The following is a 23,231-nucleotide window of genomic DNA, read 5'->3' on the forward strand; positions in this document are numbered from 1 at the left end:
GGATCGCCACTAGTCCGTTCGATCATCGATGTCAAGCGACGTTAGGTGCGGCGGTACTGACTCGGATGGGTGACCGTGCGGCTGTATGCACACACGACATATACATAATAAAAATGTTTTTCTTTTTTTTTGTTTTTTTTTCTAAAATTCTTAATTCACAAAAGCATAACGACATATGCATACCTTTAAATGACTCATATTTGTCATTTTTAAAGCATTTTTAAAATTATTATAAACATATTTTATTTTTTAAAACAATATTTCTAAAAGATTTTACAAATATTATTGAATATATTTATTTGCAATCTCTTAAAAATATTTTTGAAAATATTTTTCTGACATGATCTGACGGACATAGAAACATTCTAAAAATATTTTTGTAAATTATTTTAAATTATTTTAATCTTCCTAAAAAATATTTTAAAAATATTTAAAAAACATTTTGTGCTGTATGGGGTTACATTATATCGCAGAACGGCACAGCAAATTCATGTTTACGCGATGGACGTCGGAAACGAACTGAAAATATCGCGTCGTGCTTAGTCTAAATCGAAGGTTGATATAGCACTTGTGACTTTTCTATCAAAATCTCATGAACAGTTGACTGAGAATGGTTTGACTATGGTACATTTTCCTCATCAGGTACTTTCAATTGTTACACACGACTTAAATTCCGTACATTCATTAACCTAACTTATTGACGCTGCGATTCTTATAATTGTTGTTTGTTAGATCATTTGAAAACCCGAAGCCTGGGTCGAAACGTCGTGAAAGTTATGTAATTCTTGCCAATTAGTAGTCGATTAAATATATGCACCTTTTGTTATTTATTATTAGTTTTATAATTTTTTTTCAAATATTTTTGGAATATTATAAAATATTCTTAATTAAGGGGATCCTGGAGCGACGGCAATTATCGATATTTATAGGTGTCCGATTTTCTTCGAATTGGCTTTACAGATTTGAAATCCCATTAACACGTTTAAAGTACGTACAGAAATGATGAGTGGAGTGACAAATTGAAGACTAAAAACTTAAAAAAATTTTAAAAATTATATATGATACTACTTTGGTGTTGCACCTTTTGTACCTATAATAGAGCTGTCACTTCATGGAAACTTTCGTTTAATATACGAATTATATAGCTTACGTGTACAAATCGAAAGTACCCCACTAATGGGACTAGATCAAAGGACAACGTTGAATCATTGAAACTAAGATTAAAAGCCTAATAAGAAAGATTTTCACTGATCGCAGATTTTATGCATGTACACACACCACTGATATATATATATATATATATATATATATATATATATATATATATGTATATATATATATATATATATATATATATATAATGGATTGCCGATAGGCCCTTGGCGATGTACCCAATTGAAGGTTCGCCATTTTACACGTCCGAAGTACGCGCATGCGTGGTGGACTGGTGGTCTGTCGGGTGCGTACGGGTGCGCGTAGTTGCGTAGGTGCATAAAAACACTTATTGAATAATTGTTTTGAGAAATGGTGAGATGTTGCTTTTGCCAAAGCGTCCAAAAAAAAAGGATGTGGACGAACATATCATAAGTAAGTATAAATTGAATAATCTATACACAACATTTATGAAATGTGACAACTACAGGTTATGTTTTCGGGTTTGTCAATTAATTATTTTTACATTTTATATAATAGATTGCTAAAGAAGACTAGTTATTGAAATATTTAACATTTTGTTCTATTCTGTATGATTAATCTTTTACAGGTTTCCTTTAGCAGATACATTTCTACTAAAACAATGGGTTAACAATGTTGTTAAGAATGAGAATCGGGAATAGCGGACTGTCGCGCCGCGCGGCCTAGTGCCGATCGATTTAACTGCTTCGGGCGCGGGGCGTCGACACTGACTATCACGCCGGCGGTGCGTGATCGAACAAGCGTTTGCCACGCGGTGTACTTGTCTACGTAGCGTATTCACTGTCTGTCTGACTAGAAGCGAGGAACCGGCGTTGTAAAATTGAGTCGTTAATAAAAGGACCTTGTTATATTGAGAACTTTGTCGAATCGATTTCGTAGTTTGGTTGCGTTTACTCTACCCTCGTTCGCGAATGTGTGTGTGCTTTCCTTCCAATCGAGAGACAAACGGTTCGCTTAAAATCGTTTGAGAGTGACGAAAGGCGATTGTCGTGGAAAGAACAGGAGCCATTCCAGGCAAGGAGAGAAGGGCGCTACGCCTCGCGAGGCAGCTCGCGTTTCCTTACAAACACTATAATAAAATAAACGCAGAGAAAGACGTGCTCCGGGTAGGACTCGATCGTTTCTCAACACTTGGTGACCCCGACGTGATTAGTGCGAGTGAGGAAGGTTCGTCGCCGGCGAAATACCGTCGAGTTTAGTTAATTAAGCTTTCGTGTTACCTGCGGGACTGAGAACACGATGACGACGTACGAGGAATTGAACAATTCAAGGAAGAGACAGCGCAAGCTATTGAGCACATTATTCGCGGATTTCGATAAGTACGTGTTAACGCCGGAGCGTTCAAATCGAGACTTGATTTGATGGCTACGTATGACCTTCTCGTTAAGGTCAGCGAAAAGGTCGCCGTGACCGACGATTCTATTTTGGCATTATTGATATCAACAAAGGCGGAGGACAGAATCCTGGATGAGGAGCAGATTGACGAGAAGAAATGGATGCTACACGCTGCGAAGAGGAAAGTACAATACGAGGATATTATGAAGAAGTTTGACCCTGCTTCGAAATCTGGAAACGGTGATATGACGAACTCGATGTTTAAGTATCATAAGATCGAGTTGCGCAAATTTGGAGGAGATATTCGGCAGTGGATAACGTGGTGGGCGCAGTTTGAAAAAATCCATGAAGATGGAAGTTTGAGCTTCACAGACAAGTTTAACTTTTTGATTCAGTGTATGGCGGCTGATTCGGAGGCAAAGAGAATTGTGGATTCATATCCGGTCAATGAGGCGAATTACTTGAAGGTGATTGGCGCGCTAAGAGATCGATACGGTCGCCCGGAATTACTGTCGAAGACTTATGTGCAAGACTATATCAGGCTGGTGATTCACCGTGCGACTAGTAAGGAAAAGGTGACCTTGGCAGAATTATACGATGATGTGACCAGTAGAGACAACGCGATTTCATCGCTTAATATCTCGGCGGACAAATACGTTGACATCCTGAAAACAGCGCTTGTGGAGGCGTGTTTGCCTACGGAGATTCTACTGGCTTGGCAACGCAAGGAGAAAGGCGATAGGAAGAGTATCTATGAGCAGCTGGTGGAATTTATCCGACTGGAAGTGCACAACGAACAGAGGCGGTGCTTACAGAAAGACGTGATAGGAGGCGCGGCACAAATCTCGGGCGTGAAGCCGAAATCGAAGAAGGGAATCAATTCGGAAAATGTTCCTACGGCGGCAGGTCTGGTTACACATCAAGGTGAGAAGCGCGAGTGTTGTTTTTGCAAAAGAAATCATCTGTCGGAAGACTGTCATAAGGCCCGCTCGATGTCCTTCGAAGAGAAGAGAAGGTTATTGAGCAAAGCGGGAGTATGTTTCGTATGTATGAAATACAAGCACCTAGCGAGGGATTGCAAGGCGAAAATAACTTGCGCGGTGTGCAAGAGGAGACATCTTCCAATCTTGTGTCCGGATGTAAAAATCAAAGAGCAACCGAAGCCTAAGGACGAAGAAAAGCCGGACGGTGCGGGTGAAAGGGACGCCAAGGCAGTGGATACCCTCATGCGAAGTTCGACGTCAGGTTTAGGCGTTCCGTTACAGACGATGACCGTAGTGATGATCGGAGACGAGAGAAAGCGGGTGCGTGTTTTGCTGGACAGTGGCGCGCAGCGCTCTTGTATATTGGCACGCACAGCGCAGAAGATGGGCTACAAACCTGTCGGCAAAGAAAAGCTGACCCACACGTTATTTGGGGGAGGAAGGACGCCGGAGCGTGAACATACCAAGTACACTATAGTTCTAGAAAGTATGGTCAATGACTATAGATGTAAGTTTGACTGTTTAGATCAGCCCACGATATGCGGGAATATCCCTTCAGTCTATCTAGGGTTTTGCGCGGATGAGCTGAAGCAGAGAAGGGTACGGCTGCCTGAAGGTGACCAAGGTTCGGCGGATATTGAGGTCCTAGTAGGAAATGATGTCTACGGGAAACTGTTGACTGGTAGGGTGGAGCAACTTTCTTGCGGATTGACTGCTGTAGAGACGAAGCTAGGCTGGGTCCTGTCCGGGAAGGTAGAGACACGGCGAAATTTGGTTCGCACAGACGTCGCTATGGCAACCACGATGTCGCTACTTAATGATGCTTGTGTCGCGGAACTCTGGTCATTAGAGGTCATTGGAATCAGGGACGAGGTGGCCCGCAAGACGGACAAGGAGTTGGAAGCAGAAGCAAAGAGGTATTTTTTGGAGACGGTGCGGAGAGATGATGAAGGGCGGTACGTCGTACAACTGCCTTGGACGTTGCCACCAGAGAATTTAGAGGACAATCAAGTTATTGCTGAGAAGAGACTAGCGACGACCACAAGGAAATTGAAAGCTATGGGACTTTTCGACGTTTACGGCCAGATATTTGAGGAATGGGACCGTGACGGGATTATTGAGATCGTGCCGAAGGAAGAGATGTCGACGCACTGCCATTATCTGCCTCATCGAGCGGTCGTGAAACCAGGAAGCACAATGACGAAAGTAAGGCCGGTGTTCGACGCATCGTGCAAGGGAAAACAAAATATTTCCTTGAACAATTGTTTACAAAAGGGACCAAACTTGCTGGAACTATTGCCTGCAATACTTCTCCGATTCAGAGAACGTAAAATAGGAGTCGTGTCCGATATAAGAAAGGCTTTTTTACAGATAGGAGTAGCTGAACACCACCGGGATTACTTGCGATTTTTATGGTGGGAGGACGGAGAAACTCTGCTACGCGTTTACCGCCATAAGCGCGTAGTGTTTGGAGTTAACTGTTCCCCATTTTTGCTCGAAGCAACAATAGACCACCATCTCTCTCGAGGACCAGGCGAGGATCGAGGATCAGACGAGGATCGAGGACCAGGCGAGGATCGAGGACCAGGGGAGGATCGAGGATCAGGCGAGGATCGAGGACCAGGCGAGGATCGAGGACCAGGCGAGGATCGAGGACCAGGCGAGGATCGAGGACCAGGCGAGGATCGAGGGCCAAGCGAGGATCGGGGCTTACGCCGGAAGATAACCAAGTCTATGTACGTGGATAATTGTGTTGCAAGTGTTGATAGCATTCGAGACTTGAAACGATTCGTGGAAGGCGCTGTAAAGATTTTCCAAGATGCGAGGATGGAGCTAGTGGGATGGGAGTCTTCTACGGAGGGTCACCTCGAGATGGCAGAGGGCACAGCACGAGAGACGACGTCAGTACTTGGCTTGAGATGGGATAAGAGAAGAGACATTCTCTGTTTGAATCTGGATTTGGAGCGTATTCATGAAAGCGTCACGAAACGCGTTATTCTGTCAGAGACACAGCGCTTATTTGACCCGTTGGGTTTTATTGCACCGGTGACTTTGAGGCCCAAGCTATTACTCCAGGAGGCTTGGGTTATGAAAATTGGTTGGGACCAACCGGCTCCAGAGGAGATTAAAAAGAAGTTCGAGGCATGGATGAAAGGTTTGAAGGCGCTGGAGGGACTTTCTATTCCACGACGCTTCACTGAAGCGAGGCGTGAGGACGCCAGCTGGGAGCTTCATGTCTTCTGTGACGCGAGTTTAAGGGCATACGCGGCAGTGGCTTACTTACGAAGCGAGGGAGAGAACGGTGTCACGGTGCAAATGCTTATGGCGAAGGCGCGAGTCGCGCCATTGAAGAAAGTAACCATCACGCGTATGGAACTACTTGCGTGCCTGATTGGCGCGAGACTCAAAACGTTTGTTTCGGAAACATTAGATTTGGAAGTTGAGACTGTGATGTGGACTGATTCGTCTACGGCTAGATCTTGGATTCAACGACAGGACAACTGGGGCGTGTTCGTAGCAAACCGGGTGCGAGAAATAAGGAATCTGACCGACCCGGAAGAATGGCGACATGTACCTGGAATTTATAACCCTGCGGATTTACCCTCTCGAGGATGCGACGCAGAAGAACTCGTAAGAAGAAAATGGTGGGAGGGGCCGGAGTGGCTCAAAAGAGAGAAAAGCGAATGGCCGGTTGGAGGGGTAACTCCTGATGAAGAATTGATAGCAGCGGAAAAGAAGAAGACCATTGTTGCGACCGTAGATGCTGTGGCAGAGGACTGATATGATTGGAAATTCTCGCGCTACCGTCAGATTGTACGTATGGTTGCATACATGTTGCGGTGCCGTCGACATGTGAAAACGAAGATTGCTGGAGCATTAACGGCAGACGAGATACATTCTGCTAAGAAGACTCTGTTCCGAATGGTGCAACAGGAGTTTCAGGTCGGGAAGCCGGGTTCGGGGGAGATGAAACTGATGCGGACTGAAGATGGATTGTGGCGCATGGTCACGAAAATTACAGAGAGAAATGATTTGATGACCTTCCAATATCCGATCCTGCTACCTGAAAAAAGTAAGTTGGTGCGCTTGCTTATCCGAGAACTTCACGAAAGGAATTGCCATGCCGGGGTACGGGTGTGTATGCGGCTATTGCGCCAGACGATATGGATCCCGCGCTCTAGGCAAACGATAAAGAAGATCGTTATGTCTTGCATGAGATGCAGGCGGTTTGCCGCCAAATCAATTGTGCGAGAGGAAACGTCGTTACCAGTAGGGAGAGTCAAGGATACAAGAGTGTTCAGCGTTATCGGAGTAGATCTGGCTGGTCCGCTTTACCTGAGAGGAGGCCAGAAGGTCTGGATTGTCCTTTTTACCTGCGCTGTGTATCGTGCAATCCACTTGGAACTGGTAGCGTCTCTGAGTACCGAGGCGTTCTTGAAGAGTTTCCGAAGATTCGTCGCCCGAAGGGGAAGACCAACACTCATCTTTAGTGACCAGGGCACAAACTTTGTCGGAGCGGCGAACCTGTTAGGAGGAATCGACTGGGACGCCGTAAAAGAGAAACACGCGGTGGAGAAGATAGAGTGGCGATTCAACCCGCCAGCGGCACCGTGGTGGGGCGGTTTTTGGGAGAGATTGATTCGTATAGTAAAAGGGATCTTAGTACGGATGCTTGGACGGAACTCTCTGGATATGGAGGAATTATCTACATTACTTTGTGAGGTAGAGGCGGTCGTAAACGCGAGGCCGCTGACCTACATTAGCGAAGATGTAGACGACCTCGTGACGTTAACACCTGGAATGTTTATCACGAGGGCGCAAACTGGAGGGCTACCGGATGTGGGCGAGATTCAAGCGGAAGACCTGAGAGGAAGATATCGACATCGTAAGAGATTGATGGAGGACTTACAACAACGGTTCAGGGATGAGTACCTGTCAACCTTGGCTCAGCGTGTTAAAGAAAAGGGGTTAAGGGCGCGAAAGGGAGTTAAGAGAGGGCGATATTGTTCTTATTGGTTCTGAACTTAATAAGCGACTTTTCTGGCCCTTAGGTAGAATTCTTGAAACCTATCCAGGCAGGGACGGCGTCGTGCGTGTGGTCAAGCTTCGGACTAGCGACGGCGTGCTCGTGCGACCAATACAAAAATTGTATCCCTTAGAGATGGAGGTTCAGGAGAGTGACGTCGTATACGAGGACGCTGAGCTGGAGGAAGGTATCGAATTAGTCTCCGCTAATTAAAAGGTGGGAGAATGTTAAGAATGAGAATCGGGAATAGCGGACTGTCGCGCCGCGCGGCCTAGTGCCGATCGATTTAACTGCTTCGGGCGCGGAGCGTCGACACTGACTATCACGCCGGCGGTGCGTGATCGAACAAGCGTTTGCCACGCGGTGTACTCGTCTACGTAGCGTATTCACTGTCTGTCTGACTAGAAGCGAGGAACCGGCGTTGTAAAATTGAGTCGTTAATAAAAGGACCTTGTTATATTGAGAACTTTGTCGAATCGATTTCGTAGTTTGGTTGCGTTTACTCTACCCTCGTTCGCGAATGTGTGTGTGCTTTCCTTCCAATCGAGAGACAAACGGTTCGCTTAAAATCGTTTGAGAGTGACGAAAGGCGATTGTCGTGGAAAGAACAGGAGCCATTCCAGGCAAGGAGAGAAGGGCGCTACGCCTCGCGAGGCAGCTCGCGTTTCCTTACAAGCACTATAATAAAATAAACGCAGAGAAAGACGTACTCCGGGTAGGACTCGATCGTTTCTCAACAAATGTACTCTTAAAGCATTGGAAACCTAGTAAAGAAAACTTATTGTGTTCAGATCACTTTACTGAGGACTGTTTTGACAGATCTGAATTTAGAGTACGCTTGAAACGTAATAGTGTTCCAACTCGTTTCGGAGATCCCTCATCATCCTGTGTAATATGCAAGCGCAAGCGTTCGCATCAATCTCCTTACTCATTCTTCAGGTATATTCTCCAAATGTTGTATTATTTGACATTAGTTCTAGAGTTTTACATTTCATTTACATTTATTCGATATTTATTCTATATAGGTTTCCCTTGGAAAAACCAGAACTCCTCAATAAATGGTTGGGGAATATGAATATGCTATTGCCAGAACTACTGAGTGGTTTTTCACAGAATGCTATTGCTTATATATGTATATAGCTATGTAATTCGTAAGATTTGGACGAGAATTAAATGTGAAACATGTGGAGCTTTTATGTGTTGTGATATTGAACCTAGTCTTAAGAACTAATTATTCAGATGGTGCTACAGAGTATTTATCGCATAAAAATGCTTTCAGATTAATTGTGACTAAAAGCAGGGGTAATTTCAAGGTTGGGTAGTGTCTAGTTAAAAAGATAAAAGTTAAGTTAAAAAGTTAAAAAGTTAAATATTTTTAACTTAACTTAGTTACATTTTAGACTTTTAACTTTTAACTTAATTTAGTTACATTTTATCGGTAACTATTAACTTTTAATTTAACTTTCTTGAAGTAAACCATGCCATAAATAAAGGCGTCGCGAGATGCCTGCCTACAACTCTACATTTATAGTATAGGACCTTGATTCTCGAACTCAACTGTGAATTTGTTTACATACGAAACGGCCCAATACTGCGCCAGTACTGGTTGTTGCAGTTCGGGTACTGGCGTAGTACTGGCAACACTACTGGCGCGGTACTGGCGCCAGTACCGGATGATAACTTGGGCCCAATACTGGCAGACAGTACTGGCCTAGCCGTTGTCTACTAGTACTGCCCCAGTACAGGATTTATGATCGGTTTAGTACTGCGCCAATACTGGTTGCCAGGTGCCAGATTTCTGATACAATGCTACGTGCCAGTATCGAGCCAGTATCGAGCCGACACTGATTTCCGATATTCACCCGACATAAAAAAAATTATTTATTTTGAAATTGTATTACTATTTTTTAACTAAATTTGTTTCTTAAGATGCAGTCTATGATTATAAATATTTTCTCGTATTTGAAAAACACACTTACCTTGGTGGAATTCGAACTCGGGACCTCAGGACCTCTGGATCGTGAGCCAACTGCCTTACATGGTAGACTACTTCTTAATTTGATGTAAGTGTTATATACAATCTACATATGTCATAACCAGCGCAAATATATAATTTTTCAAAAATTATCTTAATAAACAAATTCAGTTTAAAAAGAGTAATAAAATTTTGAATTGGATATATGATATAATATTTCTTAATGTCGGGTGAATGTCAGAAACCAGTGCCGGCTTATTACGAAATTTTGTGTTCGTAAATATATTTATAAAGTTAAAACATCCTTATCAAATCCTTACAAGGGCCTCATTACACAAAAATAAGAAAAACCTTTCTTATGGCATCCTTAATAAATAATGATCGGGACCTCATCCGGTTAGCCCTAATAAATAAGTAGTTATGAAGTTGAAATATCCTTATTAAATCTTTACAAGGGTCTTACTAGACAAAAATAAGGAAACCTTTCTTATGGCATCCCTAATAACTAATGATCGGCGCCTTATGTTATGTAAGGCCATCCCTAACAAATTTTTACACGGGTGGCTGATAGAACCTTGGCCGGCAATTGACTGCCGTAGCATCGGCCAAGCGTTGGTCTTCATTGTAATGCCAGATTATTCTATATAGGTAGGCAGTCAGTTATTTGCCAGTGATGGCCCAGTACTGTCTGACAGAATGTTGGGCGACGTACGGCTGCCAACCATCGGCCAAGTGTTGGTCTTTGTTGTAATCCCGGATTATTCTATATAGGTAGGCAGTCAGTTATTTGCCAGTGATGGCCCAGTACTGTCTGACAGAATGTTGGGCGACGTACGGCCGCCAACCATCGGCCAAGTGTTGGTCTTCGTTGTAATGCCGGATTATTCTATATAGGTAGGCAGCCAGTTATTTGCCAGTGATGGCCCAGCACTGGCTGATAGAACCTTGGCCGACAATTGACTGCCGTAGCATTGGCCAAGCGTTGGTTTCATTGTAACATCTGGCAACTCCTATATGGGGGGCCATATTCCGTGTAGTGTGATTGGTTGTATGCTTCTAGAAGAATTGACCAATCACAAAGCTCAGAATGCCCCATTTCGTATACGCTAGTCGCAGCACTATTACTTATCTCCGTGAACGCACTAAACGCAGTATAGTCGATCTGGCCACTGGCTTCCACCTCTTTACAACAAACGCTATATTTAATAACTCGCTGGACCAGAACCGAAACGAAAACGTGATTATAATTGATCATATCATTCAACATATCGACTGATACATTTGCGACGGAAAAAGATTTCCCTCAGGCACTCAAACGTGCTTTTATACAATATAATACCTCGATACCATCTTCAGCTCATGTTGAACGGTTGTTCAGTGCAGGAGGACTCGTTTCCGTTTTCGGTCCGTTCCATAATCACGTTTTCGTTTCGGTTCTGGTCCAGCGTGGCGACAAAAAAATTTAACTTTTAACTTTTTAATTACTAATTATTATTAACTTAACTTTTAATTCAATTAATTTCATTATGGATTAACTTGTATCTTAACTAAGTTAAATTTTCAAGGCTGTTAACTTTAACTTAACTTAGTTAAAAAAAAAAGTTAACTTACCCAACCTTGGGTAATTTGATACCTCCATTGTTAGGCGTATATATGTCGTAGGCAAATGGTTATTTTAGGAAAATAGCTTCTGACTAGGCAAATGCTATTTTCCTAGGCAGATGCTATTTGACTAAACCGCTGTTAGGCAAATGGTATTCCGCGGAGCATGCATTGGTGGGTAATTCTTCAGTTTAGCTACCCCAGCACAGAAATCGATGAAATTAAGCTTATTCGACGCGTTTTTGCACGAAACAAAAGAATCTGGCAGAAAAAAGTGTCGCTCTGCCCCGCGAAGCGAGATATTAATCGTTAAAGTTGACAGGAATCAGGTTATGATTCCCGTCATACCGACGAGATGTAGCGACCATAAACATGCCCCGCGACAACTTCTCACTGATTTTAGGACACGCCTTCGGCGTATAGATTAGTGACGCGCTTTAAAAGTATTTAACTGTTTAAGGGGATCCTGGACAGGGGACAATTACCGACAAAAACAGTCAGAGCTCGTTCTTTGAAACGGCTTTATAGATCGCAAAATCCTTTTACAGGAGTAAAGTATAGGTACTAATGAAGAGTGGGAATATAAAAAAAAGTGTGCAAGTAGAAACTTGCACATTGCTTCCTCATAGTTTTTAAGTGTGCAAGTAGAAACTTGCACATTGCTCCCTTATAATTTTTAAGTGTACAAATTATAAATTTGAACATTACTTTCTCACAATTTTCAAGTATGCAAATTATTTTTTTATGTATAATTATTAGTAGATATTTATTAATTTGGCTTCCTCATAGAGGAAGCTTTATGAGCGAAATAAAATGTTGATTAAGCAACGTGCAAATTTATAATTTGCATACTTGAAAATTGTGAGAAAGTAATGTTCAAATTTATAATTTGTACACTTAAAAATTATAAGGAAGCAATTTGCAAGTTTCTACTTGCACACTTAAAAAATATGAGGAAGCAATGTGCAAGTTTCTACTTGCACACTTTTTTTATTGTGATAATCTTTATTGCGACTATTTGTTATACTATTACAATAGTTTTTTATTTCTACTTTAAAATAATTTTTTAAATATATAAAAATTGCTTTTATTAATAAAATTAGAAAATAATAAATATCCTTAATTGGCTTAATTGTCTGGATTTTCTCAATATTTGAGATATCGGTCTATTTTTAATTTTATTATATTCTTCAGTCTTTTCTACTCCTATTTCATATATAATTCTTTAAAATTTGGTTGATTAGACCAAACTTTATAAGGCTTCTATGTATGTACGGATTCTCCGAAATTTCAAACGTCTGTAACTCAAAATATTTTCCACAAAAATATACACGCAAGCTAGTAAGCAGAGATGGCGCAGCAATCGAACAAAGACAGATGTCATTTCGTTAGACAAAGACAGATATAGGAAAAACAAAATTAGAAATGTTGACATTATCGACATCGAGGAAGTTCGGCCGTCACTCCAGCATCCCCTTAAAGCGCGTCACTGAAATGTACCAATGCATGCTTCGCGGAATACCATTTGCCTAACAGCGGTTCAGTCAAATAGCATCTGCCTAGGAAAATAGCATTTGACTAGGAAAATAGCAAGAATAAATGGTGAAAGCTATTTGGCCAGGCAGATAGCATTTGCCTAGTCAGAAGCTATTTTCCTAAAATAACCATTTGCCTACGACATATACACTAGCTTTAGCGACAGAGAAGTTGTTCAGAAGGGCAATAAATTGCAATAGAGGTAAAGTTCCAACTGAGCCTCAATTTGGTGCTATGTTATGCTCAAAGATATTGAGAGAATTGTTATCAAATTCTAGGAGTAATCTTTTTCCTGATTTAAATACTCATATATTTGATGATACGACTGAAGAACTCTCTGGACATGTATTTTTATTATCAAAGTTAATTATCAAAGAGTATTTAGAAATAAGAATGAATGCTTTAGCTAAGATATGTACTAGTCGTCAAACTGGTCGCAATGTTAGACACTATAAGAATCGAGAAATGGTCTGGTTGCACATATAAGGAGCGTTGCATAACTTGAACTTTTATATATATATATATATATATATATATATATATATGGGACGTTCCATGTCAACCGGGACAGGACCGTCTCCAAAATTCTATTGAACCGATTAAAATGGTTAATGGCTTAAAATCTTTGTTTTTGTGTGCTTTATCAAGTACAGTGTGGTACTTTTTAAAATTCAATATGGCGGTCAAAATATGGCGCTTCATATGAGTTAAAAACACAAATCATATGATTAAATTGTTGTTTCTAATGGAAAAAAGAGGATACATAGCTTGTGAGTAGATAGCACTAAGATTTGGATGTGTCTAAAAAAAATGGCGGATCCAATATGGCGGACAAAAAAACCAAACTTTTACCAAAATTTATGAAACTCAGTATTTGGGAGTTTTTGAGGTCGCTGATTACGAATCCGTTCATGATTTTTTAAAATTCAAAATGGCGGATCAAATACGGTAAATAAAAAACAAAATTGTTGACGAAATATGTGAAACTTAGTATTTGGAAAGCTCTCTGCGTTAACAGGGTTGAGACTGTCTTCAAATGTAGATTATGAAGCCCGCATTACTTTTTTTTTAAATTTTTTATTAATTTTTTTTACTTTTTTGAATTCTTTTTGATTTTTAAATTTATTTAACATTGTATAGTAGACATAATTTGCGTTGCATCAGAGTAGCGTTTCACTTGTAATCTTTTTGTGTCAGTCGGAATGAAAGAGTGTCCATGTTGGATTTTGGTAACACTAGGAGCTAGAGAGAATCTTTTTGCAAGTTTTTTTTGCGTCCTACTGTGCATTTCTTTGCTGTACTCAAAAAATGTTATGATTGCAAATTTATTTTTTGCCCAATTAAAAAGGTCATGCGATGTCAAGATTGCCTCGGATGATTGAGCTTGCTCATTAATAAAAAATTTAAAAAAAAATTAAAAAAAAGTAATGCGGGCTTCATAACCTACATTTGAAGACAGTCTCAACCCTGTTAACGCAGAGAGCTTTCCAAATACTAAGTTTCACATATTTCGTCAACAATTTTGTTTTTTATTTACCGTATTTGATCCGCCATTTTGAATTTTAAAAAATCATGAACAGATTCGTAATCAGCGATCTCAAAAACCCCCAAATACTGAGTTTAATAAATTTTGGTAAAAGTTTGGTTTTTTTGTCCGCCATATTGGATCCGCCATTTTTTTTAGACACATCCAAATCTTAGTGCTATCTACTCACAAGCTATGTATCCTCTTTTTTCCATTAGAAACAACAATTTAATCATATGATTTGTGTTTTTAACTCATATGAAGCGCCATATTTTGACCGTCATATTGAATTTTAAAAAGTATCACACTGTACTTGATAAAGCACACAAAAACAAAAATTTTAAGCCCTTAACCATTTTAATCGGTTCAATAGAATTTTGGAGACGGTCCTGTCCCGGTTGACATGGAACGTCCCATATATATATATATATATATATATATATATATATATAAAGAAACCTTGTATTATTTGCTTTTTTTCTATTTTTATATGTTATCCAGAATTTATGTCTGTTTTAGAAATAAAAAGAGTTCTTATATATTCTTCTTTCCAAAATTTTATATCTTTCTTTGCATGCAATCACCTTTCACCCTTCACAAATTATTTACACATTGATATAAAAAAGAATGAAACTTACAATTGATTCATTTCTCAGGTGACTGTCATTCTTCAACCTCCTCTGAGGACTATACAATTTAGGCTGCGCAAAGTGATGACATCATCTTATAGTAAAACCATAATTTTGATTGTTTAAACGTTGAGGTAATTTTTTTAAAATTAATCTAATATAGGTGAACGACAATGGAATACCTCGAATCACGACAAGTTGATTGTAATATCGCAATTACAACGTATAATAGGAATCTTTGTTTTGAATAAAAAAATCTGAATAAAGAATTATTGTCTTATTAAACAAAATCTTGTAATATTTGGGCTATTTTATAATTTGTTTCATCGATAATGCTAATTTTTTCAATTAATGCAAAAACGTTACATAAACGTAAGTTTCAGTCAAACTCATTTGAATTTCCCAATCGGAGGCAAATTGCCGGGTAAGATGGCGGCCGTCCATTTGGGGACGCTATTGAGTCCTACTGACAAAGGCGGTCGGTAATCTATGTATATATATCAGTGACACACACGCAGTGTACATACATGGCGTTGCAATCTGACAAGGACAGATATCTCGTTGGATAAGGACAGATATAGGCCGTAACATAGAAAACGATCAAAATTATTGACCCCGTCGGAGTTCGGCCGTCACTCCAGGATCCCCTTAAGGCTGGACATGGCATGTATTTTCCGCGTAATGCGTAACCGCGTAACCAATTAGAAGCGTTTCGCATTTTCGGTTACGCATATTCGCGCTTCTGATTGGTTACGCGATACGCGTTACGCGGAAAATATCAGTCCATGTAACCGCACCCTAAAAGAAAGATGCATGGTAGCGCAAGACTAACTTGTAAGTAAATTTCAGTTGCGGGCTAATATAAGCTAGAGTTCCTATAATAAAAGTTAGGACACCGTTATAGCTTGTCTCACTCCCACTTACTTCTTGGCTGAAGCATTTATAGGAACTTTAATATAAGCAGGCCTCCGGCGAACCAAAATCATGGGTTAGATTCCAATAACTCTGGCGCCTTAATTTGACGATGGTTTCTGGTAGTACTTTTAATGCTGAACAAAAAATTATATAGGTCTTATAGAGCTAACTGCTCTGGTTTTCGAGATATACAGTGTTAAAGTTAAAAATAAATAATATGAATTTTTAAATAATACTTCAATTGTGTGTGTATAAACAGTACATACGTAAGCGAGGGAGGGGCTACCGCATCTCCCCCGAAAGCAGGGGGTGGGGGTGAACTTAGGTTCGCGTGAAAAGTTGAAAACACGTACCGTGACAATGATAAATTTTGTTTTCTACTATAATAAATGTTTTCTAACTTAATTATTTTTTTTAAATTTAAACGAATAAAAAATTGAAAAATTTGCCAATTTTGGATGAAGACGAGGATGAATGTTTGCGCACATAATGTGAAGGTATGAATAATACTGACTGCTATAGCGAATTGAATATATCTATGCTAATAAGCACAAATACTATTATGCTTCACGTAAAGAATGTACACAAGAACACGCATACCTTTTCCACTCGAGACAAAAACGTAAACAACGTAAGATATTTCGAGGTCTACCCTCTCTCCTCTGACTTGAATGTAGGGCGAAACAAGGTTTATCATTATCACGGTTCGTGTTTTCAACTTTTCACGCAAACCGAGGTTCACCCCCACCTCCCCCCTGCTTTCGGGGGAAGTGCGGTAGCCCCTCCCTCGCTTACGTGTGTACTGTTTATACACACACAATTAAAGTATTATTTAAAAATTTATATTAACTTTCCACGCATGAAAAGTTTACGCATACACTTTTCACGCAAACCGAGGTTCACCCCCACCTCCCCCCTGCTTTCGGGGGAAGTGCGGTAGCCCCTCCCTTGCTTACGTGTGTACTGTTTATACACACACAATTAAAGTATTATTTAAAAATTCATATTAACTTTCCACGCATGAAAAGTTTACGCATACACTTTTCACGCGAACCGAGATTCACCCCCACCTCCCCCCTGCTTTCGGGGGAAGTGCGGTAGCCCCTCCCTTGCTTACGTGTGTACCTATGTAGGTTAGTTGACGCGCTTTAAACACTTAAATATTTTTAAAGCGCGTCACTAACCCATGTGGCACCTCGTTTCGCGCGCCTCGTATTTTTAACTTTAACACTGTATATCTCGAAAACCAGAGCAGTTAGCCCTATAAGACCTATATAATTTTTTGTTCAGCATTAAAAGTACTACCAGAAACCATCGTCAAATTAAGGCGCCAGAGTTATCGGAATCTTGCCAAATCATGACATTCGCAAGACATATCTTTGCCAGTAATACAACGTAAGACGATGATATATATATATACAAAATAATATTTTCCAAAGTAAGATGTAAAGATGTATATTTTTCAAATATTAAAAAAATCTTTCAAACGTGAAACAATTATTGCTGATTGGGTTAAACATATTTCATTTTTCGAAGCAATACTTCTAAAAGATTTTACAAATATTGAATATATTTATTTGCAATCTTTTAAAAACATTTAAAAAATATTTTATAAATATTTTGTGCTGTATGGATTATTATTAAGAAACGTTGTTGTCAATATAAAACATGTATATAACTTGGAAGAAAAGTATTTCTGGATCTATACAACTTTTTTCATTCTTATGGTGAAAATATCTTAAATTTGTCATCTATTTCTGAAATTTTGTACATATATGTATACGCGTTTGTATAGATTTAATTCACATTAAATCTATACAATTTATTTCACAAGATTTAATGGTAATTATGCATAAAAGGGACCTCCTCTCCGATGACCTTGACCTTGACATATGTTGTCAAGGTCACCCTCTTGAGTGACCTTCAGAAGGTTTTAGCCGGCGGTCATTGTTCGTTAAAAAGTTATAAACAAAAAAAGTTTGAAAAATACAGCAGCTATTTTAAGTATTGGAAGGCATAAATGACTAATATACAGGGTGGCCCATTTTAAAAGAGGCAGGCAAATATCTCGAAAAATATGAAACATACGGAAAAACTTTTCGAACAAAAGTTGTTTGGCTCGAAGGGGGACATAAGATGGTGCCATTGGTTTGACCTTGGATGGTCGTTTAAAGCTCACGTGAACGACACCTTTAATTTCTTAAATGGAAACCCCTATTTTTCAATGCATATTCTTGTAGCTAATCTCGCGAGCTTTTCAAAACACTATAATAAAGTATTTTTTCATTAAGAACTTTTGAAATTATAAGGCTTGAAAGTTCTAGTATTTTGACATAAAATACAAAATATCTTGTAAAACATTAAGTTTTCGGTAATGTTACCTTAATACTTTTATGCACAGAATAATGAGACGAATCAATTGGTATAAAAAAAAGACATAGTTGCTTTTAAGAAAAAGTATGCAGATGCGTTTTGCAAATTACATATTTTTTCTTAAAGGAACTATGCCTTTTTTTCATACCAATTGATTCGTCTCATTAATCTGTGCATAAAAGTATTAAGGTAACATTACCGAAAACTTAATGTTTTACAAGATATTTTGTATTTTATGTCAAAATACTAGAACTTTCAAGCCTCATAATTCCAAAAGTTCTTAACGAAAAAATACTTTATTATAGTGTTTTGAAAAACTCTCGAGATTAGCTACAAGAATATGCATTGAAAAATAGGGGTTTCCATTTAAGAAATTAAAGGTGTCGTTCACGTGAGCTTTAAACGACCATCCAAGGTCAATCCAATAACACCATCTTATGTCCCCCTTCGAACCAAACAACTTTTGTCTGAAACGTTTTTTCGTATGTTTCATATTTTTCGAGATATTTGCCTGCCTCTTTTAAAATGGGCCACCCTGTATATGTCGAAATAGTTTACGCATACACTTTCCACGCGAAACGGGGTACCACATAGGTTAGATGACGCGCTTTAAAAGTATTTAAGTGTTTAAAGCGCGTCATCTAACCTATGTAGGTTAGTGACGCGCTTTAAACACTTAAATACTTTTAAAGCGCGTCACTAACCTACATAGGTTAGATGACGCGCTTTAAACACTTAAATACTTTTAAAGCGCGTCATCTAACCTATGTAGGTTAGTAACGCGCTTTAAACAGTTAAATACTTTTAAAGCGCGTCACTCTATATATAATGTTTCATTATGTATATATATGAACGAGCTTGTAAAGCGCGCCACGAACCCATGTGACAACTCGTCTCGCGTGAAAAGTGTATGCGTGAACTATTTCGACATATATATTAGTCATTTATGCCTTCCAATACTTAAAATAGCTGCTGTATTTTTCAAACTTTTTTTGTTTATAACTTTTTAACGAACAATGACCGCCGGCTAAAACCTTCTGAAGGTCACTCAGGAGGGTGAACTTGACAACATATGTCAAGGTCAAGGTCATCGGAGAGGATGTCCCTTTTATGCATAATTACCGATTTAATTTACATTTAATTCACAAGATTTCATTCAGTTTTTACCTAAGCACGCGCGCGATCGCCAATTTAAACATCGAAATACAATATGCTGTCGATAATGAAAAGGAATCGAATTAAATCTCGTCGTTCTATATATAAAAGCTATTTAACGTATGCGCACACGTGCGTAATATATATAAATTGATATATCTCAAAATAAATTGAAACCAAGTAAACAAACAATTAAATTGATTAAATAGACATAAGTACTAATGGATAATACACTAGTTAACAAAATTATCGAAACACTTAATTTATATCAAAATTTCGCATATTTTCAAGTAAACGTATCTCCACGAAAAATTGTCGTATTAAAAAATTTTTTTTTATTTCTAAGGCCAAAGTCTCTTTAAGAAACTACGGTTAGATTTTGATTTTATCCTCCCTCCTCCCGCTATCTCTTCAAAAGTAAGAACGTGTTTTTTATCCAAAAAAATTGCATAATTTGCCACACTCTATGGCGTGGAATAAACTTTTTTCGCAAATGACATGATAACCATCGTAAAATATGAACATACGCTTATTTAAAATTATGCGAAATTTTGATATAGGTAAATTGAGTGTTGAGATAATTTCGTTGACTAGTGTATAATGTAATAATTAATATATGATATCATAGAAACTCACTCATGATCCTTGAAACTTTTAGGTGGCACATATTTTGTAAAAGATAATCTCGCACAAATATCAGCATAATCCTGGTTGCGTCGTTCAAATTCCTCACAATGTGCGGCTAAATGAGCGTTAACAAAGCAAACGGATGTATTGTGAATGCAACAACTTACTGCAACACCACCTTTATTGCCCTATAAGAATTTGCAATTAAAATTTAAACTTAATCAGAATCAGTCTATTAAAATTACGTTAAAAGCCCTCCATTGCCCTTGTTCAGCAAACGAACGTTAGTGCTCTCGTACGAGCGCCGTGCCGCATAGTGGTTCCAAAAACCTGGCCAAAAGCCAAATTTTCAAATATTTAATAGAGTATTCAAATATAAAATTTTATTATCTTAAAAGTTTAGTCAACCAATTTATGCGACAATTGTTTTATGATTATATATTGCAACTTTGAAATACTTCCTCAAAGTTGGACAATTTTATACACGCGTTTCATACTATTTTACAGCTATGACATCATGCTGTATAATATATATTGTAACAGAAAATGCAATATGCTGTTTATTAACATTTATAATATATTCTTTAAACAATAAAAATTTTATGAATGGATATGAATAAAATTGTCAATATAAAAAGTGCGACGCAGAGTGACGCATTCTTTCTTATCTCATAACAAAGATTATAAAGTATAGAAAATAAAAAAAGATTTAGCTGCTCATAGCTGCTCCTTGCAAAATATCAAACCACAATGTGGTGGCGCCTAATAGTAGAATCAAGAGACATAATAATGTCTCCCGCCGAGTATACGCGAAGCGACACACCGCATATATTACTAGTTCATGAGATTAGTAATGACAATAGATAATAGCTTTGTCTTCTTTATTTATTTTTATTTGTTTATTTATCGCAGTACCTAGGTCAATTGTGTATGTATGGTTTGTCAACAGCTCAATAATGCCTTACAGTTAGTTCTTTGTCTTAAGCCGGTTCTACAATACGTTGCAAACGAAAGCAACTGCTAGTTGAAAAGTGTTATTTCCACGTCGCGTTTGTCAACTGCGGTTGTCAAAAGAGAGTTGGCAAACTTTTAATTTTTTTGGCGACAGTAACTGGTAATCGGCAATCAGAATTAACACTTTTTAACTAGCAGTTGCCATCGTTTGCGACGTATTGTAGAACCGGCTTTAGTTCAACGCGAATAGAAGCACAATATATTCGAGAAGTATAAGTCGCCGCGAAATTCACGCAATTATTTTCGAAAGTAAAGGTGAATAATTAAGAGCATGTGCGGAAGCAACGTGTTTTAAATTATTTCATTGATTTATTTAATTTGAGTGAAGATGAAAATAGAAAAAAAAGAACTAGTAATGTATATGAGAAAGGATTTTTTTCATACATACTTTAATAAATGGAGAAGTAGCATGCGTATTAATAAACATTTTTTATCTAAAAATAAATAATATATATCCGCCCTATTGGATCCGCCATTGTTTTTCGTAATTTTGACTTTTTATTCGTAATCTGCGATCTCAAAAACCCCTGTATACCAAGTTTCGACTAAATCTGATATTTTTTAAATATAGGGGTGTGCTGTACCTTGGGTACAGCTGTACGTTGGAACACTCTATCATAATCGAATGGTGTTTGCATTTGGCGACAGTTTATGGTGCCAATTGGAGAGTTATTTGATAATCTTTTTAAATCTGTAGTTTTGTATTGTTGCGATTATTTACACGTAAGTTATGTTGACTTTTGTATTCTATGACGTTTAAAGTAAATTTATTGAAATTTTTACTGTAGTTTTTGTAATTTTTTGTAATAAAAATATTGTTATCAACCAAGGATAGTAAGAATGTGTCAAATATGTAGAATAATGTAGTAAATTATTTATGACCTCTTTTCTAACTGTTGTTCGGGGCGGATTAATCGACACACAATTATTATGGAACGCAAAAGATATGAACCTTTTATTACAGTAATATGCAGAGAGCGGTACAGAACAGAATGTGCTAGAATCAGTAGAACAGCAAAGTCGAACAGAAAGACCAATGCAATAGTACAACTTCAAAAAGTAAAAAGTCAGCCAATAAGAAGGCTTAAAACCCTAGAATAGTTCGAATAATCCCTATACAGTAAGGCGGCAAACTCAAACGTGGTGAATTCTAAATTCAAACACCCCCACTAGAATTCGCATCCGTTGGAGAACGCATCCCAAAGTCGTTGATAAGCTGACGATGCCGTGGTTGCGTCAATGCCTTCGTTATAATGTCAGCAAGCATCTGATCCGTTGGTATGTGGTTGACCCTTATTTCCTCAGCCTCGATCTTCTCACGGATAAAGTGATGCTTGGTATCTATATGCTTGGTACGAGGCTTGTATCCGCTCGTCATCGACAAATCAATCGCTCCTTTATTGTCACAAAGAAGCTCTACGGATCCTTCTGGATTAGGGTGGACTTCTCGTCTACTAACCTTTGCAACCATAATGCCTCTTGGCAAGCCGAAGTTGCCATATACTCAGCTTCGGTAGTGGAGAGTGTTACCGTAGGTTGCTTCTTGCTGTTCCAGGAAATGGCACCTCCTTGTCCTTTGAACAAGTAACCGGTAGTTGATTTCCGATCTTCAGAGTCGCCGGCCCAATCCGCATCGCAGTATCCAATAATCTCGGGGTTGTCCGCTTTTGAAAATTGAAGTTTCATGTCTTTCGTTCCTTTCAGATAACGTAATATCCTCTTTACTGCTTGCCAATGAGCGTTACCAGGATCGTTACTGAAGCGACTTACTACACCAATTGCGTAGGCAAGATCAGGCCTGGTTCCTAGTTGAGCGTACATCATGCACCCGATGGCTTCACGATATGGGATGTCCTTCATGGTTTCCCTTTCTTTGTCCGTTTTTGGACTCATGAGTCAGGATCTGATTCTTGTCAAGGGGCGTTGAGACCGGTTTGCAATCCTTCATGTTGAATTTAGTTAGGATCTGATCAATGTAGTGAGATTGGTCCATCCATAGTAGTCCACGTTGGCGATCTCAAGTTATTCAAACTCCCTATAGACAATTCTTAACTTCACCTAAGTCCTTCAGCTTGAACTCTTCTCTGAGCTTCTCCTTGATGAAGTGTCTTTGCTTTTGATTGTTGCTGAGAATCAACACATCGGTCTACATATATGCCAACGATTAGGATGTTTTCGCCTTGATTCTTTTCATACACACATGGATCCGCCGTCGATCTCTTGAAACCTAGATTTCTCAACACCTTATCGATCTTCTTGTTCCAACAGCGACTTCCCTGCTTCAATCCGTAAACTGCTTTCTTTAACCTACAAATGTCATGTCTGACTATCTTACCATCTT

The 23,231-nt window shown here is 38.8% G+C and overlaps 1 protein-coding gene and 1 long non-coding RNA gene across 6 annotated transcripts in view; both read right to left on the reverse strand.

The window, feature by feature from the left end:
• Positions 1-23,231, reverse strand: part of LOC139783747 (inositol polyphosphate 5-phosphatase OCRL-like) — a 57,604-nt gene that overhangs the window by 5,488 nt on the left and 28,885 nt on the right. For 4 of the 5 annotated variants that reach the window (XR_011721366.1, XM_071722897.1, XM_071722895.1 and 1 more), the window contains exon 9: positions 19,886-20,064. Coding sequence is in view for 4 of the 5 variants with exons in the window: in XM_071722897.1 (XP_071578998.1) it covers positions 19,886-20,064 (179 nt within the window). In the remaining variant the exon portion in view is untranslated. Of the gene's footprint in view, positions 1-14,805; positions 15,605-19,885; positions 20,065-23,231 lie in introns of those variants that run through there. The other variant, XM_071722896.1, reaches the window with a different exon arrangement.
• LOC139783750 (uncharacterized) lies at positions 1,604-11,021 on the reverse strand. The gene is made up of 2 exons (XR_011721368.1): positions 10,459-11,021; positions 1,604-10,088 (listed from the first exon to the last, which is right to left on the reverse strand). It is a non-coding gene; the product is annotated as an uncharacterized lncRNA (long non-coding RNA).

This window comes from Temnothorax nylanderi, unplaced genomic scaffold (genome assembly GCF_030848795.1).
Source record: "Temnothorax nylanderi isolate EJ_2023f unplaced genomic scaffold, tnyl_v1.0 TNYL_tig0537_pilon, whole genome shotgun sequence".
NCBI classification, from domain to species: domain Eukaryota; kingdom Metazoa; phylum Arthropoda; class Insecta; order Hymenoptera; family Formicidae; genus Temnothorax; species Temnothorax nylanderi.